This window comes from Diadema antillarum, unplaced genomic scaffold, assembly GCF_040938485.1.
Source record: "Diadema antillarum isolate AM-2024a unplaced genomic scaffold, OU_Dant_1.0 seq00001508_RagTag, whole genome shotgun sequence".
NCBI classification, from domain to species: domain Eukaryota; kingdom Metazoa; phylum Echinodermata; class Echinoidea; order Diadematoida; family Diadematidae; genus Diadema; species Diadema antillarum.
The window spans coordinates 232,502-250,137 of record NW_027272242.1 but is presented as its reverse complement, the minus strand read 5'-3'; the positions used below and the strand labels follow the sequence as shown (position 1 = coordinate 250,137).

At 38.8% G+C, this 17,636-nt stretch overlaps 1 protein-coding gene across 1 annotated transcript; it reads left to right on the top strand.

Annotated features, from left to right (window-relative positions):
• LOC139710193 (enhancer of mRNA-decapping protein 3-like) lies at positions 1-17,275 on the top strand. Its single transcript, XM_071622125.1, has 8 exons — positions 1-93; positions 2,803-3,030; positions 3,636-3,778; positions 4,012-4,482; positions 8,521-8,856; positions 9,707-9,860; positions 11,303-11,520; positions 12,866-17,275. Exons 2-8 carry the CDS (start codon positions 2,864-2,866, stop codon positions 13,198-13,200), a joined length of 1,824 nt encoding a protein of 607 aa, XP_071478226.1. The 5' UTR covers positions 1-93; positions 2,803-2,863; the 3' UTR covers positions 13,201-17,275.
• Positions 17,276-17,636: the final 361 nt, after the last annotated feature.

Sequence of the window (17,636 nt, the reverse complement as noted above, 5' to 3'; positions counted from 1 at the left end):
GTGTATGGATATGCACGTTGCTCTGCGCGGTTGTGTTATTTTGAGATAGGCAACATACTGAAGAGGGATTTCGTCGTTTAGTCTCAAGCTGTGGTAAGAATTACACGAGAAAGTCTCAGCACAACCTTAAATTCGTTTAGAATCTAACACGCTATTACCAGTAGTATTAGGAACAAACAGTGTGTGTGTGTGTGTTGGGGGGGGGGGGGGGGTTCTACACGCTATCATATGCTAGTCGCTGTAAGTTTAGTATAGTGCAGTGTGGTGGCAGTGGTGTTATGTGTGGATATCTCACTCATACATCCTAACAGTTTAGTTGTGGGCATTGCCATTAGGTTATCTGTGAAACAAAGGTCAACTAAAGAAAGCAGACACTGTGAGAACGATGTGTGACAGCTAAGTTACATAAATTGAAATGGTTTGGGTGTCCAAAATACATCAACACCCGGATGTTTTTCTATCAATAGAAACAAAACATCTCACAATTTGCCTGAAATTTTACTCATAGTGCCCACATGTCCAGCCGGTAAATTTACTCTGATTCTGAATTCACAAGTACAAGCTTGCATTGAAAATGTGATTTGTGGTACACGCTCTAACAGTTAAGATGACTGCTTTGAACGCCTGGGGTGTTTTTTGACGCACTCGGTGGTGCTGTAAATTTGAATCCAATCCTTTTTAACCCTCTTTTGACATGACAGTACGTGTGAAATGCACATAGGTTCTAGAGACAAATGCTTACATTATAAATCCAATGTGCATTAGAGGACCTACAGTAATCTACGGTATCGTTGTTTTGCTGTTGATCTTGTTTATTTTCAGGTTTTTCAGTAATATTCAGACATCTTCAAATCCCCAGTGAAGAATTCAAAACCACTGCGTGTGGTCTCATGCGTGAATGCTCGTTCTTTACGTGCAGTGCTATGAATAGAGAAGTGTCAGTTTCAATGTAAAGCAAGTGATGAAGTGGCCCTTGATTCGACATCTTAAGTTGCGGAAGCAAAATAGCGTGCATAGTACGTACGCTTGCGCTGCAACCATCATTCGACCGCCTGTGACTATCGTTCGGCACCGGGTGTCCGTGGTTCGACATTCGCGACGTAATTCGCGACGTACCGTGCCGTGCGCTCGCCCTGCCTACTGTATGTGAATGTACTATTAGTGCGTGTGCCATGCGCGGGCGAAACTGTATACATAGTACATCGCACTACGAGAGTGCGGTACTCCATGACATGTACTCCACGCTGTGAGCGTTTACGCTCAAGTTATCTCAGAAATGGCTGCCATCATGGCTGTAGGTGTACACGCTGTACAGATTCAGTGCAGATATACAGACTACCTGGTAGTAACTTCGAAACTTGGAATGAAAGGAGTCCATATGTGTTGCTATGCAACTTTACAATACCCGTTTACTTACCTGTTGAACTGCTTATGCAAGTTGACCCGGGAGGGTCGCGACAAGGATTTTGGGGGTCCGGCGACGTGGCCCACTGTTGTGCTCTTCGGAACACGTGTGGAGGTAGTTGCATACATGTAGTTTGAATTTCGCACTTGATATGCGCCATTTTTTATTCAGAATTTCAGTTAGCTTTTATTTGTAAGAGTGGTCTATTCATGGAACCCTGTCGAATCAAGGGCCACTTGCTTTACAGTGCCAATGTGTTGAATACTACCATATGCGTTCACTGCAGCGAGGATGCCCTCAACTACAATGACCTATAACTTCCTTGGACCTTTCAAATATTTTCAAAATCATCGAACTGTATTTAAATCTGCTTTACAAAGTTTGAGTTGACTCCTCCAAATTCCCTTTGTTTGACTGCTAAGCAATGTTCTGCAAAATAATGCATGATTTCTTGCGATGAAGCACTTTGAACAGAAGTTTCAAAATGTTAGAGTCAAAAAAAAAAAAAAAATCTGTGTATTGTGCATGTGCAGCTGGAACTTGCCATGTAGCATGTTACAGTCTGCAAACCGAATAGTACCCATAAAAATTACTTTTAAAACCAGAAAAGCACTCTGAGAGCGCAGACCTCCGCCAAGCATGCAGCTCATTTCCACCATCGATCTTGTTCTTCCATAGAGATATCAGTGATATCAGTGATTTCCACCCATATGTACTTACAGTATTGTGTGCTGAAAGTCGCCTCATTTCCCAATATAGAAGCCTTTGTTTCGTCATAAACCCTCTGCTGCACGGCGCGCCTCGCCCTAGCAGAAACTAGAGCATGCACTTTAGTGCGCGCATGCAAACCTCAAATACGCGCAGCCTGAACTCCCAAGTTCATTGACCCTACCTGCCAACATATCAAAAATCCTTCATAAATTCCCCCAAAATTCTCGGATCACTACCAAAAGTTAATCGTTTGTTACTTGTGTCATTCTCAACCTTTCCTGCAAGTTTCATCCCAATTTGTTAACTACTTTTTGAGTTATTTTGCACACGGACAAACGAACTAACGAACTAACAAACAAACCAACGGTAATGAAAACATAACCTCCACCCTTGGCGGAGGTAAATATCTGTGACTTCCAAAAAGAAATCCATTTATGACTATCTCACAAATAAGATTTGTCTTCTTTTACTTTGTTGTGGGGGGGGGGGGAGGACTTGAAGTAATTGGGTTTTGGCATTTTAAGCATGATTGCCCTCTTAAGCATATCTTGTTAGGTCAGCATGAATTTTTACTTTACTAATCAGTTGACTGTTGAGGAATTCTCTTGCCATTTTTTTTTTTTTGTAATGTAAATAATGAAATGACATTACATTTTTGCCCTTTGACCAATTTATCATTAATGAAGATACATCTGCATTTGGAAGGAACTCAAGGAGAAGGTCAGATCTGCGTTGATTGACAAGACCATGGACCAGGAGAACTTCATTGGAAATTTCCTGTCCCTTGACTGTGGGATTGGGCTAGGGACTTTCCAGGGAGAGGTGTCCTCTGTCTGCAAGGAAGCCCAAACCATCTCTCTCAGAAATGCGTTCAGGAATGGAGTCAAGTACGATGTACCGGAAGTTACTATCAGGTGAGGAGGCACTGGGAATGTCACAGTTTGTGCATTGTAGATATTATTGCAACAGCAAGCCGATTGCAAGTACTTTAAACTGTTCCTGACAGACTTATCATTCAAGCCACATGATAAAGATTTAAATTTAATGCTATTATGAGTGCCCTATTGACAAGAATCTGATCGGATGGATAAACAAAAACAAAAACAAAAACTTTTTTTTTATATTGGCAAGTAAGTGGAGTTCATGTATAGGTTGTTTTAGTTGTGGAAAAGGTACTGGTATTTACTGTATATAAAAAAAAAAAGTATAAAGTTGATCCACAAAACAAGAATATCTGTACTTTCATGATTGTTACCTAAATACATGTTCTCTCTTAAGATTACTTGTGCCTTGTCTACTTGGTTGTCCTATGATCTTTATTCGATGTAGTTCTTGCAAGTGATATCATGATTAGCCTTCAATGTTGATAAATTGTGATAATTCCATAGAGGTTTATTACACTTTGCAGGGAGACAAAGAACTTGGCAGCTTAACTGCAGATTGCAGTACTGCAGTGCAGAAAGTGTTCTTAAGAAGAGGCTAATGATGTATGACATTTTGATATATATGCACATTGCAGAGCTTCCGACATAAAGGACCTAAAAATTTTGAAGACTTGTGAAGACCTGAGGAAGGAGGCAGAGAAGAACAAGGAGATCCTCCGGGCAGTCAGCAGCAAGGCCAAAAAAGACAAGCCAAGTGGTGAACAGACTACACCAAAGAGTAAGTCTTCCAGTGTTTCCTTGATCATGACCATTCTTGAACAGAAAGTTATCATTCTTAAACTTGTAAATCATGAAACAATCAAGCAACACTGAACACCTGTACCGTTTTTAACAGTGTTAACACATTGTTAGGACTTTTATGTGTGTTTGATTGAACGAGAGAATGACCAGGAACTTTGGCTGAAGTGACAGTAAGAAGGGTTATATTTTGTTGCTTCCACCAAAATGCAGCCTCGACCAATAACAAGCATGCTGGGGATGCTACAAAGTCAAACCTTACAGCAGCTCGGAGGTCAAACAATGCGGAGAGGGCCCAGAGCAAATCACCAAACAGAAAGCCGCCCCATGGTGATGGCAAGGCCCAGAGAGACTCGAGCACTGACGGAAGCCAGAAAGCCATGCTCGCCAACTTGAATCACAGCCAGCGCTCTGCGTTCCACTCGCCCAATCGAAAACAGAATGGAACGGCGGACGTGTCCGGCACGGGGGAAAAGGCGAAGGCAGGCTTTCGCACAAAGCGCTCGGCTTCGTTCAACATGCCTCACGGTAAGGGGTCGGGTGACGAGGGTGCAGGCGGGAGACCAGGACGTCCTGGGTTCAACAGGGTCAACAGCGTGGATGTGTTGCCAAAGCACGGTGGAGGAGACAATGGAGAGGACGAAGTGAGGCAGGCTGACAGGGGCAGGAGGAGAATACACTCAGGTGACTTAATACCCCTTCTCAGATTATCAGTGTAATCTGCATTCCACATGCACACCTCAAGCATTTTCAGTTACTCGAGACTTTGCTTTACTCACAGTGCAATTTTTCTGCATGTTCAAAATGACTTTGATATATAGAGTATAATTTTGTGAACAGCAGGGTGGTCCACAAGGAGTTTGAGTATGTCACTGCGACATGCTCTAATTCTTGTGCTACACTTGAAAAAGCCTACAACAGGCTGTGCAACATCCTTGAGAATTGGAAATATGCTCGAAATACATACATAATTCAAACATGTGAAAAACATACTGGTACTCTGTACAAAACTTGAGAATAGTGACAAATCGCCATCTCATTTATACTGTAAAATCTTTAACAGTAGAGAATATGATGTATTTAGCTGATATGTTTTCCTATTTTGCCTCTCCTTCACAAAAAGAGGCAGTACTGCAGATTCTCTGATCTTTGTACTATTACTGAATTCACCATTCAAATGTCTGCTAGTACATTCTACCAGTATTCAAATTCTTTTGCATGTCTCATAAGTCCTTGTGAATGTTATATTGCTTATGGTGCATTTGATTTCACTTTTTGCATACATTAATCCTACATGAATTTGCCATATGCCCAAATCAATTACAATTTGTATTTACTATAAAAGTTGATCCATGTGAGTATGTTTTCGTGCTCAGATGGATTAGATGAATTTCACATGTTTTTAATTCCTTGGAATCGGGACATTAATTATTGAAACACATGGTGCGTAAAAATATTTGCAGGTTCTTACACTATTTTCGCGCTAGCTTCTGGATGCGCAAATTGTGTAAAAATTTTCAATTTTATAATATGGTCCAACTATACTTCTGTGCTAAACAGAGAATAGTGTGGTACCCTGCATATTTTTTGTTATTTTTATATTTTTAACTAAAAATAGAGGAAATTTTGCTGTAGATACTTACAAACTACCAGTTTAAGTTCAGTCATCCATGTTGGTGTATTGATATTGTCTTCATTCGTTGGGATCTCAAGATATATGTCACTTTCTTTTTAGATCAAATCCTGCATGTAAAAGGATTTAGGGTATTTAATCATTACCAACAATTATGATGTGTGGTACCTTCTTCAATGTGATCTTGCCATAATACTTCTTATTTACATTCTGTATTTTTTTCACCCCCAAAAATGATATACCCAAGCTTAGATAGGCTTGACAGGATTCATGTAGTGTGCAAATCAATTCATTCTAATACTTTGACATTATGAGTAGGATTTATCAATTTCTGATTTCATGATAATATTAGCTGAATGAAAACCTATGATGAAGAAGCAGATACCTTTTCTTGAAATTACAGTCATGTTCTTGTGATACTAAAGAAATGTAACAGTCTTTTCTCCCTGTTTTGCATAAGGGCAATTCCGCGGTTAGTAACGTTACATTTTAGGGACATTCTCATGATTTAGATTAGACTCATTTCTCTATCTGTGGATGTGAAGTCTCATTAATGTCACCAGAGGTCATTCTAGTGTAGACCTAGAACAGAGCAAAGAATGAAATCATTTCATGAATTATTTTAGAAGAAAGGTCTGCTTTTAATGCCGGTTAGTAACGTTACAAAAAAAGGACATAAAAAATTGATGAGCATCTTTGAACAAAAAGTTTGCTAAAACTGGTATAGCTTGAAATATATCAAAACTTATTTTTCATTTCTAGCTTTAAGGGCAATATCTACCCCAAATATCCTTTCTCATTATAACTTTGTTTGAAAATTAAGTACAAAAATCATGTTACGGTTAGTAACGTTACGGTTTGTCCAGTGATTACAGAATTGTGTGTTAACTCAAATCATTACATGTTTCCCCATGAGAATGCAAAGTTAAAGCTAAGAAACATCAGATAAGACATGAAACTCTTATTTCAATCATCAAACTCATGCAGTATAGTACCATTGTACTTGTACATGTTAAAAAAGACTAGAAAAAAGTTTGCATAAATTACAAACTAAAAAAAAAGTACCACTTTTAAAGACTAGGTCAAGTGATATCCACAGTTTCATAACTTTGCCAATCACTGTTCATCATGACTCACAGTAATTCAAAAAAGCAGCCTGTTTTATTGAGCAAAACAGTTAATGTGTTCCTTATCAAGAGTACCTTTAATAAAGGGGAAGGAAATCAAAGAGCAAAAACTAATGTACCGGTATGTAGTATGTACAGTGTATGGCCAATTGTGGTGTGCGTAGTCATTGCACTATAGGAATCCAGCACAATGCAATGTTTTATATCATTGTGAAAGTAGTTTAAGTCATATGACATTAACTCAAATAATACAGTGTATTAGTTGAATTCATGATTATTCAAGTCTAGAGACATGTATTTTTTTTTTCTTTTAGACCAGTTTGAATGTCTAATCTCTGCATTGTTCTGAAAACAAAAGTCTGTTCGCTGTACCTGAAGCGTAATTAACCCCGACAAACCATTGTATGATAACTTCAAATTGGGACAGAAAATTTGAAGTGATGGCCTCAACTGTTTTTAACACTACTTTCCACACAAAATGCTCTGCTGGCCCACAGATTCCATCAATTGCCCCTTCACATGGAAAGTAGTTAAAAAAAAAAAAATCGCTCAGTGTACACCTTGTGAGCCTTCTGTAGTGATGCGAATGCTGTAGACCCCCCTCCCCAACATTTCCCGCCACAATTCCGCAATGCGCAAAGATTTTGCCGCATCGTCTCATGACTTTTTTCATTGAAGTCTCCTGCATATTTTGAGACCAAATTTGCGACGTTCAGGTACACCGTTCTGCAGTTATGTAATGTTTTGCATAAATGCATGTCGACCTGAAAACAGCTCAAATTCATGATATCGTGTGCAAATCCAATGCAAATTGTGTTTTTTTCATTAATTAGATATTAATTAGATTGTTTCAACCTTTGACCAGTGAAATTGATCAATTGTAATGTAGATAAGCTTGAAAAAGTGCCTGCAACAAATTTTGGCAAAAAACAATAGAAAACAAAAGGTTAAAAAACATTAAAATACATAAGAAATTAACAAAACAATAAAAACGAAAGAAACTGATTTTGATTTTGCTATTTTTTTGCAAGAAAATTGTTTGATGTGTCTTGAGGAACTCTTAAACAAAAATTTAGCAATCCTTCAGTCTTTTTTATGGAGTTATAGGTGAAAATATGATTTCATGCGTAAATTTGCATAATTAATTTACTATAAAAAAAAGCCAATATCTTTTTACTGTATGACCACGTAATCTTGTAGTTGACATCTGGCTCTATCATCAGGCAAAATTTTGCCAGACCAGGACCTGTCCATTGGAGTCTTATTCACTTATTTCATGGTTAGTAATGTTACAATACACACAGGCTGTGGTTAGTAACGTTACGTGGTTTAGTAACGTTACACATTTTGACTGCTGTTATTTCTAACTTCTGTAATGATTAGTAATACTTATTTTTATATTTCAGTTAGTCATTGGACACAGCAGGAAAAATTGAAATATTATCATCCATAGACACTTTATACTCTCTGGAGGTAAATAATTTCACTTTTTGGTTAGTAACGTTACATGACGGTCCGATGGTTGGGGAAATGCACACATGTTTGCATTTCGAAGACATGTAAGTTGATTTTACTTAATCTATCCATGAAAGCACTGCATTGCCTCTATGAATTCAATATTTGTGGCTAGAAAATAGCACTTAACTTGACTAGCTATCTTCTTTGCCATTATGGAGATTTTGCTGATGAAATTCAATCTGAAAGATTACTTGTTCAAAATTGATGAATTCAATACCTAAAACTATCAAGATACCCTGAAAAAATAGTTTTTCCTGACTTATCAATGTGTTCTTTCTGAAGTCAAACACAAAAATCAAGGAAAAAAACAAATTGAAATTTTATGGTCATGTCCCTCTAACTGCGGAATTGCCCACAACCCTTTTACCTCAGCTTCAAACAATAAATGTGGTGTTGTTTGTTGAGATTATCTCAAACTGAAAAATATGTGCATTGATAATACAGGGAGCTACGAATCCAACCAAACTCGCTCTTCACCTGTGAAAATCTCGGGAACCAATGGTCGCAAGCACAACCGTGGAGGCTTCAACTCGAGGAATATGGAGTGCTTCAGTGCACCAGTGGAGAGTTTCCTTAACGATGACTTCGACTTTGATTCGAACTTTGCCCTGTTTGACAAGGAAAACTTCTACGAGGAGCTCGATGCAATGGGAGACAACAGGCCCAAACGCCAGGGGCCGAGGAATCTGAGATTTGACGAGAACATCCTGGAGAGGAGGGAGTCCGAGGAAGGAAAACGGATCATCTGCCCAGATACCACGGGCAGGTGGTACCACACAGGTCAGTTTGCACCAAGGCTCAACAGTGTGCTCTGTCAGATGTGCTGTCAATGTTGAATAACACTCTTACTCCAAAGTCAAAAATGTGTTATGTTTTGATTTCAAAATAACAATCCAGCCCTTCTGTCCTGCCTAATGCCAGTGCGTTAACCTTGTAGGAGTCAAAATCATCAATAGAAGACATGACAGGGCTTGTAACACGTACCAGACCGTGGGGCCTACTCGTTACTAGGGTATACTCTTCCCTGCAGCATCAGTCCTGGCACCAAAGGCAATGAATTTTACCCCCCCCCCCCCCCCCCCCCCCCCAAAAAAAAAAAAAAAAAAAAAAAGGAAGGAGAAGAAGAAGAAGAAGAAAAGAAAAGAAAAAAATAATGATAATAAATTTAGAAATAGATTAAATAGAATATAAAAAGATAATTAAATACATAAATGAATAGATAACTTCACAATTTTCCTGTAATCCATCCCATTCACTAACATGTAAGACAACCAAGACCATGCTGACTGATTCACCCTACAAATCTTCATGTCCTAGCTGCAGATCTTCTTGTCCTAGTTTGAGAAGCAACCAAGTTCAAAAACAATTGCCACTAAGAATATTTGGTTTTGGGTGGAATTTGAATTACAACATGTGACATGTTTGTAATTTGTGCTCAGGGATAGCTGTGTACATCACAACTTAAAAACATGCTGCAGGACAGTCACATCACTTGTTAGCTCAATAATGAAATATATATTTGATTAAAAAAGAGAGAACATTTATATGAAGGGAATACGTTGAGTTTTTGTTGTGATTATCTACATTGTATTTGTTTGTTTGCTTTATTTCCCTTGGTGTTTATGCTCAGATACTGACATGCAGATACCGGGGATTTCCCCCGAGCTGAAGGCCAGGTTGATGTCGTCAGCCACAGGAGCTGGTCTGACAGTAGAGAGACGGCTAGAAGCAGTAGGGATGTGCACTTCACAGGTTGTCCTACAGCTCCTAGAAAAGCAGAGGAGGTGCGTCTAGTGTGCAATAATTACTGAGAAATCACTCCTAGTGTTTGAGTTGATTTTTATGACTAGAGTGAAGAAAACAGTGGGTGTAAAGTTTCTTGAAAGCCAAGTGATTTCCTTTTCTTTGAAGTTTTGTAAGTTTAAGTGTCATGTGTTTTAATGCAACAGTTGTAATTTCACGGTACCATGATATTTAAAGGGATCGTACAGTTTTGGTTGAGACCTAATTTCAGGTTTCTAACATTTTATGGTGAGATAATCAGAAACCTCTTATGAAATATGAAAGAGCATATAATTCTATGAGGAATTCAACGTTTATTTGATGAAAATTGGTTTTGAAATGGCTGAGATATCGAAAAAGAGCAATTCCACTAAACTGTGGGTCCCACACTTTGTCACGATTCCTTTGTTTTACTTTGTTTTTGGATGTTTCAGTCATTCCAAACCCGATTTTCATCAAATAAACTTTGAATTCCTCTTAAAATGGTATGCTCTTTACTATATAATAAGTGTTTTCTTGGTATCTCGCAAAAAGTTATAAGCCCAATTCTCATCTCCACCAATACTGTACTATCCCTTTAAGTTAGACGAGGGGATGATGTCATCACTACCCATGTTTATCATTGCCTGGAACACATTTTTTTTTTTTTTTCATTTATTGAAATTAAATTCCAAATGAAAAAAAAAGCAAATACTTCTTGTGAGTTATGTATTGTGGGTTAAAATGAAGTGTTACAGTTGCCAGGATTTTGACGCTTGCCATTAATGTTATAATTTCTGAATGCACAACTGACTAAGAAAATTGTGACATAATTGCCCTGTGAATATAATTTGTATGCTACTAGTAATGAGAATTCATGTGTATATCACAGCTTTTTCAAAAGTTCATGTAGTCAAGTGCAGGATTTTGATAACCTATTATTTTGTTATTTTTATATTCCTCCCATGTTGTCATTCAAGATAATATTCAAAAATCATTCACTGGTATTGAAAACTGCCTTCCAGAGTTAGAGTGTACTTCCCAAACCTGGGGGGTGTTTCATCAACGTTTGTCAGCGCTGACAACTTGAATCCCCATAGTAACAATCAGTGACCACAGCATCTCAGCCAATCAAAACCAAGGATTTTGCTGAAATTGTCAAACGTTGATGAAACACCCCCCAGATGAGCTCAGTTATGTTTGACGGTGTATTTTTGCGGCAGATATTTTAAAGTGCTCCTATACTGAAAGCCAGCTAACACCACAATAAAAAAAAAACACTCATGAAAAGGGTGGGACACTATGACTGTTTAGGTTTTCCTACAGTGCAGACAAATGCTAAGATGAATGTTATAGATATATTTACCAACATCTCAATGCAACCCATGTGAAACCGGCAATATCCTCATATAGAGATGTGACTAATGTTTGCATTTCTCTCTCACGTTGGGCAATGTCTTTTCAGAGTGTTCTGCAAGAGGAGGGCCACAGACCCCTCAGTGGTGGTGCTGTGTGGCCCACACTTACAGGGGGCCCAGGGGGTCAGCTGCGCCCGTCACCTCACTGGCCATGGGGTCGGCGTCACCCTCTTTGTGCCAAACTTTGTCAAGATGCTTGAAGAGCTGAGGCAGGAGATTGACTTGTTTGATGCGACAGACGGACTCAAACTACAGAGCTACAAAGGTAGGGTGTGGCATCATGTGGAGACAGATCTTGTGCTGTAAAAGTGGAAATTTTTGCGGTGTTGAAAATTTCGCGCAATCCGAAATCAGTGCGAAAATAAAAGCACGCGAATATTTTTGCTTGCCATATGTTCCAGTACATGTCTGGATTCCGCGGAATTAAAAACACGCGAAAGTCTTCTTACCCAACTGAGCGCGAAAATATCCACTTTTACAGTATTTGTGACCCTGCAGCACAATACCATCAAAAAGTCGCCAGACATGGATTTTTAGTGACATGGACTGATTCTGAAAGAGCAGACTTTAAACTTTAAAATGATGTATAACTCAATTTGAATGGACTCCCCTAACCTTTCTAAATACTTAAAAGAAAGTACATATTGAGAAAAGAGGCTCTGAAGTATAGGGTCTGTGCAAGTCCTTAATCTCTATCACGCCGTGCTCTGTGCAATGATTTGGGCAAAAAACAGATGTAAAACTCCTTAGTATCAACAATTAAGGGATTATCAGATTAAGATTGTGCATGCTCCATAAAAACATTCTGTCCATGACTAATGCCAGCTTTCAAAGCAGTAGCTACATCTTTTCAAAAGTAATTAGAGTTGAAAGTTTAGAGTGTGTAAAGTGTTTCTAAGAAATGAAAAGGGGCCTCTAAGACATACCTCATCACACTATTCTGCAAAAAAAGTGTTCTAGAGAAACTGCTATTTCAAAGATGCAATTTTCCACGTGTTTTATGATTCCAAACTTAAGAATAATGTAGAAGAAGAATTGCTCTTTAAGAAAATATGAAAAACTCAAGATTAACTAGGTCTACCTGTTTCACCTATTTTGAGTTCTCACGTAAAATCAGGGCATGCGACTTTTTGTTGGTTTTTTGATGCACGATCACATTTGGTCTCCTTTACTGCTCCTCACCCAGTTTGACTTGCAATTCTCAGGCTTACATGTTGCTTTGTTCTTTTGGTTCCATAATTTGTGAGCGTAGATCACCCCCTCTTTTCAGGCCATAATCGTGTTTCATTCAGTGATCATAATCACTATACGTAGATGCTGCATGTTTGGGGTTTATTTTGGTACATTTGAAAGTGGATTACAAGAGAAATATGCAAATTCTGACTGCAGCCGTACACAATCAGACATCCTGAGTTACATAATAGGTCTATATTTACACACAAGTTTGCTGATAGACTGAGCAATGTGGTAGTAAGCTGTGATTTGTGTAAGGTGACTCTGTTAATAGTCATTCTGTCAAGTGATACTTTTGTCATTACAATCAGAGCTTCTTTCTTCTGTTTTCATTGCAAAGATTTTTTTTGTTGTTGTTGTCCTCAATGCCCTTTTAGATCTTCCTAAAAGCAATGAACTGATTGATATGGTGATCTGTGCTCTGGACACACCCAACGACACCATCACCCCAGACCAGGCGTGGTACCGTGGCATCCTCCAGTGGTTGTCGGAAGTCAGCCAGGCTCCTGTCCTCTCCCTGGACCCATCCAACACCCAGACCTTCACCAGTAAGTGGGGCGTGGCTGTGGGACTGCCCCTGGAGTACGGCGAGAACATAGGAGAGCTGTACCTGTGTAGTGCCGGCCTGCCAAAGAAGGCCTTTGAAGCAGCAGGCATTCGCTACATGTCGCCATTCAGCCACGGACTGTTTGTACAACTCGACAACTCCTAGCAGCTGGCAGTCAGAGGCAAGAAGTGCAATCAATAGGGATGCCAGTAATCCTTCATATAGGGCTGTTTACCATCTTGAGATATGCATCAAAAATAGCATGTCATGTTTCTTTTTTTTTCTTGGTCTGTTACCAATCATTGACAAGACCTGCCAATAGTAATGTTCACCTTACTCATCATGTTAGATTAAGGGGAGATAGGAGAGAGAGAGAGTGATGGTCTAACATTAGGATGCCATATACTGGTGAATGGTCATAATAAGTACGGCCTACTGAGCACTATGTTTGGAACTGATTGTTAGCTGTTATATTCAGTGCTCACTACTACAGGATGTTAGCAAATCTGACTTGAGTGCAAATAACACTTAAGGAAATGTGGAGGAAAGACATAAAGGGAGCACAGTAATTTTTCTGTTTCAGCTCAAACTAATTAGAATGATATTTTTGTTCAATCTTGCATGGTTATAACCAACTTTGTACTTCATTGTGGGTGTTAAAACTTGTTGATATTGTGTCAGTTCAAGTAAGTTAATTTAAGGGCATTAAACCCACAAGCAATGAAGTTCACATGCTGTGCACAAAAAGGTTCTTATTTTTTAAACTTAAAGACTTGCTTTCTTTAGCTATAGGTATCAGGGTATTTAAGATAACAAATTTATGCATTTGTCATCCAGAGACTCAGTTGTTTGTTGTGGTTTTTTTTTTTCACTGTAGGAGCAGGCATTGACATGAATTTGAGGTAGTTTTGAGAGGTTTGTCAACTAAGGAGAGTAAAAAGATTTTCTGTCTTCTCTTGTGACTCTAAGTGGCGTAGATGATACACCTTTTAAAGGGGATCGTTAGGCTGAAGAAGACTTTGTGTATACATATGTTTTTACTTTAAAAACACATGCCTATCTACAGCATGGCTATGACTTCTATGAAGAGGAACAAAGAAATGATAAATGGTGTCAGAGGCAAGTATATAAATATCATGCATGACTTTCATCTGTTTATGTGTAATAATGATACATGTACATCCAATGTTGACTGCTTCTAAGTTATCAAGTCCACTGTATTGATAGTAGTAAAACGTCCCCCACAGGCACGCCAATATGGTAAGAATAGACTAGCCATATTATTACACATGTATTCGAGGTGGTTGTGCGTGACTGGGTGCATGTAGGAGCTAGCGATACATCGATCTATGTTATATCAACTACATGGAGTGATATATCGTTAATAGAGTATCAGCCCAGCAAAAGTTTGCACAGTTTAACATCTGTGGAAACTTTTTCTGAGTTTGTGCAGTAGGAATTTTTTAAGATAAGAATAGTGGCAATATATATATTTATGAGTGGTGTATCTGCCATATATCAAACAAAGTCCTTGCCCTGTGTTACCCTTTAACACCAGAGTAAACTCTACTTATGACATTTAGTCTTTAATATATATGAGGCTATGAGAAAGCTGCCAGAATCTTCAGGATTTGAAACTATGGTAGAGAATATGATTGCCACGCTGTATTCGCTTTCGATAGTCATGCGAGTTCAGTTGTTAATAAACAGCGGAGATTTGCAGGGCAATGATTGCCTTAGTATGTGAAAATCCCTTATACCCTCCTGACACTGAGCTGTTGACAATCATATACCACTTGACCCTGTTGCAGGTTATGGCTAGCCTCTCACATCAAAATGCAACCTCCAGTGTTAGAGAGAGCACATGTTACCTATCATGTCCTTGAGGGGATCAGAATATGTGCCAGAATAATCTAGAGCATTTTCACTGCTGTATCATGGATTACTCTTTTTAAGAGGACATATCACACTACAGCCAGTGTGTGTATGTAATTATTGTATGTGCTAACATTCAATCTTCTTTGTACTCTATGGCGATATAGTGGCACATTGTGGATGAACATGTAAAGCCAGTGATAAGATAAGCCCTTTTAAGTTTTCCATAGGCCCTTCTGCCTTAGTGATTTCATGATTACAGGTAGAGGGTTATTATGCAAGACTAGTCAAGCTACAAGCAAGAGCCAAGACCCAGCTAGAGGGCCTGTGGAGACCTGTCTGTATGTCTTTGTATTGCCAAATTTTGCTAACCAGCATTTGGTAGCATAGCCAATCAGCGGAGCGCTAGCTGTAGAAGCTCATGCATGTCTACATGTTTTGCACTGGCCGCTGATGGTCAAATAGAGCAATTTCATATGTCAGAGTGACTAACTTAATTGTTCATCGGGAGTGGCATGCAGGTCAGGCTTTCTCATGGTCGGGAATTATAATCATAATCACAGACCTCAGAAGTCCCTTGCGCAGATATGTTCGACTTTGGCTTTCTACCTCTGTACTCACAACTTTCTGTGCTTGACATAGTTGGGTGTGAGGGCCTGTGAAAAAGATGGGAATGAATTCCCATATGCCATATGCTGGTGTGGCCTAGAAATTACAAACTTGTAGAAACTGGGATCATTTTGAGAACTTCAAGTGATTAGTTTTGGTAGTCCCTAGAGTTGACTCCCCTTCCCACCAAAAAGAAAAGAAAAGAAAACAATAACAGATATGAACAATATGCTGTGTATGTATCATATTTCTCCATGTGTGTGAGGCTCAGCTGTTAAAATGTATGAAACTGCAATCTTGGCGACATTTCATAGGAAGTTTCTGGCAGATGAAACTCATCCTCCAAACTGTATGAAGGCAATTCAAGTTTGTGTTATTTGAAACAATTTTGAATTTGCCTTGGAAGGTGCACTGCCAGTTATGCCTGTATGAAGGGCAAAGGTCTCGGGTTACTGTAAAAGTGGATATTTTTGTGCGACTAACTTTTTATGCTCAGCTGGGTAAGAAGAGTTTTGCGTGTTTTAAATTGCGCGGAATCAAGATATCAACTACTGGAACATATGGCAAGCAAAAATATTTGTGTGCTTTTATTTTCACGCTAGTTTCTGGTTGCGCGAAATGCAATACAGTAATTTTTTTTCCCCCACACAGAAATGTACTCCAAATATTTCTGGCATTCATTCTGTGCATGTTCCTTGCCTCATTGTCTTTCTACAAATCTGTTGAAACCCATTATCTCATTTTCATCTCTTTCTCTTTTAAAGGGATTGACGTAAGTTATGAGCTCAATCCATGTATAGTGTAAGTTCATGTGAGTGCCTTTTGATCCTGAATGCACTCAAAGTAATGATTGGAATTATTTAAGTGAGTGGATCCAATTTTGCACTCCGTTACAAAAGATGAAAAGTCAACTGAAAAAAACAAGTATGTGAATATTCATGACATATCATTTCTCTTTTCGTAGATGAAAAAAGACTATCAGGACTCATGTGGTGCCATTAGGACAATTATTTGTATAGGCGCGGTCAGACTGGCAAAAGATTAAGAAGTTTAAGATCGCGAAGTTTGGGCCGTTGGTATGCGCGCAAGAAAGAGTGCGCCGTCTGATGGCTAGTGATTTTGACATAACAATGCACATCTGTACATGACAATGGCCTCACGCTTCGGAGACACCGCCCGCAAACAGATCGAGAAGTTTCGCAGGAAGTTTGCGGTCACACTGGCAAAACTTCGAGATCGTAAAGATCACGATCTTAAACTTCTCAATCTTTTGCCGGTCTGACCGTGCCTCATGTGACTCTTTCTGAAGACTATCAATAGATGCTTCTGAGAACTAATGTGTTTTACTGAGTGTGTATGTGTTTCTTGTGTAAAGACATTGATAATTAACAAACCGAGTGTGCTAAAAGGAGATCAGTTTGTTACAAATGTAGCCAGTGTAGTGCATGTTTTTACTGTAAAGATATCCATAAAATGTAGATTATTGCTTGGGATTTCATGGCATTGTATGGAGTGTCTGCAAAAAAAAAAGGGAGAGACTAATCTGTGAAATCAATGCTTCAGGAGTGTCGAACCAGATTTCAGTTAAACTTAACCCATTCAAAGACTAAACCTGAGTATACTCGGGCAGGTGTCTATGGAAAATGCATGTTATAACAAAATCAGCCCCTCCTTAATGGGTTAAGATTGAATGACAGAATATCTTTAGATATTATCAAAATAATTATGAAATGTGGAGGTTTTGTGATGCTTCCAGAAGGCACAGTAGAGCACACCTGTTGCAATTGTCCTTTTTTTTTAATTCATTTTCTTTTGTAGTAAGCTAATATCATATTAAATGCGGTCCCTCTTGGTGACTATGTAAGAAAGAGAATTTTGAAGATATTTATGTATGCATTGCACTGTAATGTCGGTAGTCCCTATTGCAAGTCCTGTCCATTTACACCAAATTTCAACAGTACAGGATAACTGTCCTCAAAACAGCATGTTTTGAGTTTTGGATCACGCTACTTATAACATCATTGCAACAAAAGGGAAATGCTTATTGGAACACCCTTGAGTGTATCATTGGCAACATTTCGCTTGTCATATTTCCACAGAAATGCCATATTTAGTTT

Excerpts from the sequence above, each read along its gene's own strand:
- LOC139710193 (XM_071622125.1), top strand. The coding sequence starts at position 2,864 with ATGGACCAGGAGAACTTCATTGGAAATTTCCTGTCCCTTGACTGTGGG. Across the intron at positions 9,861-11,302 it reads CTCCTAGAAAAGCAGAGGAG|AGTGTTCTGCAAGAGGAGGG; the intron begins GTGCGTCTAGTG and ends ATGTCTTTTCAG. Across the intron at positions 11,521-12,865 it reads CAAACTACAGAGCTACAAAG|ATCTTCCTAAAAGCAATGAA; the intron begins GTAGGGTGTGGC and ends ATGCCCTTTTAG.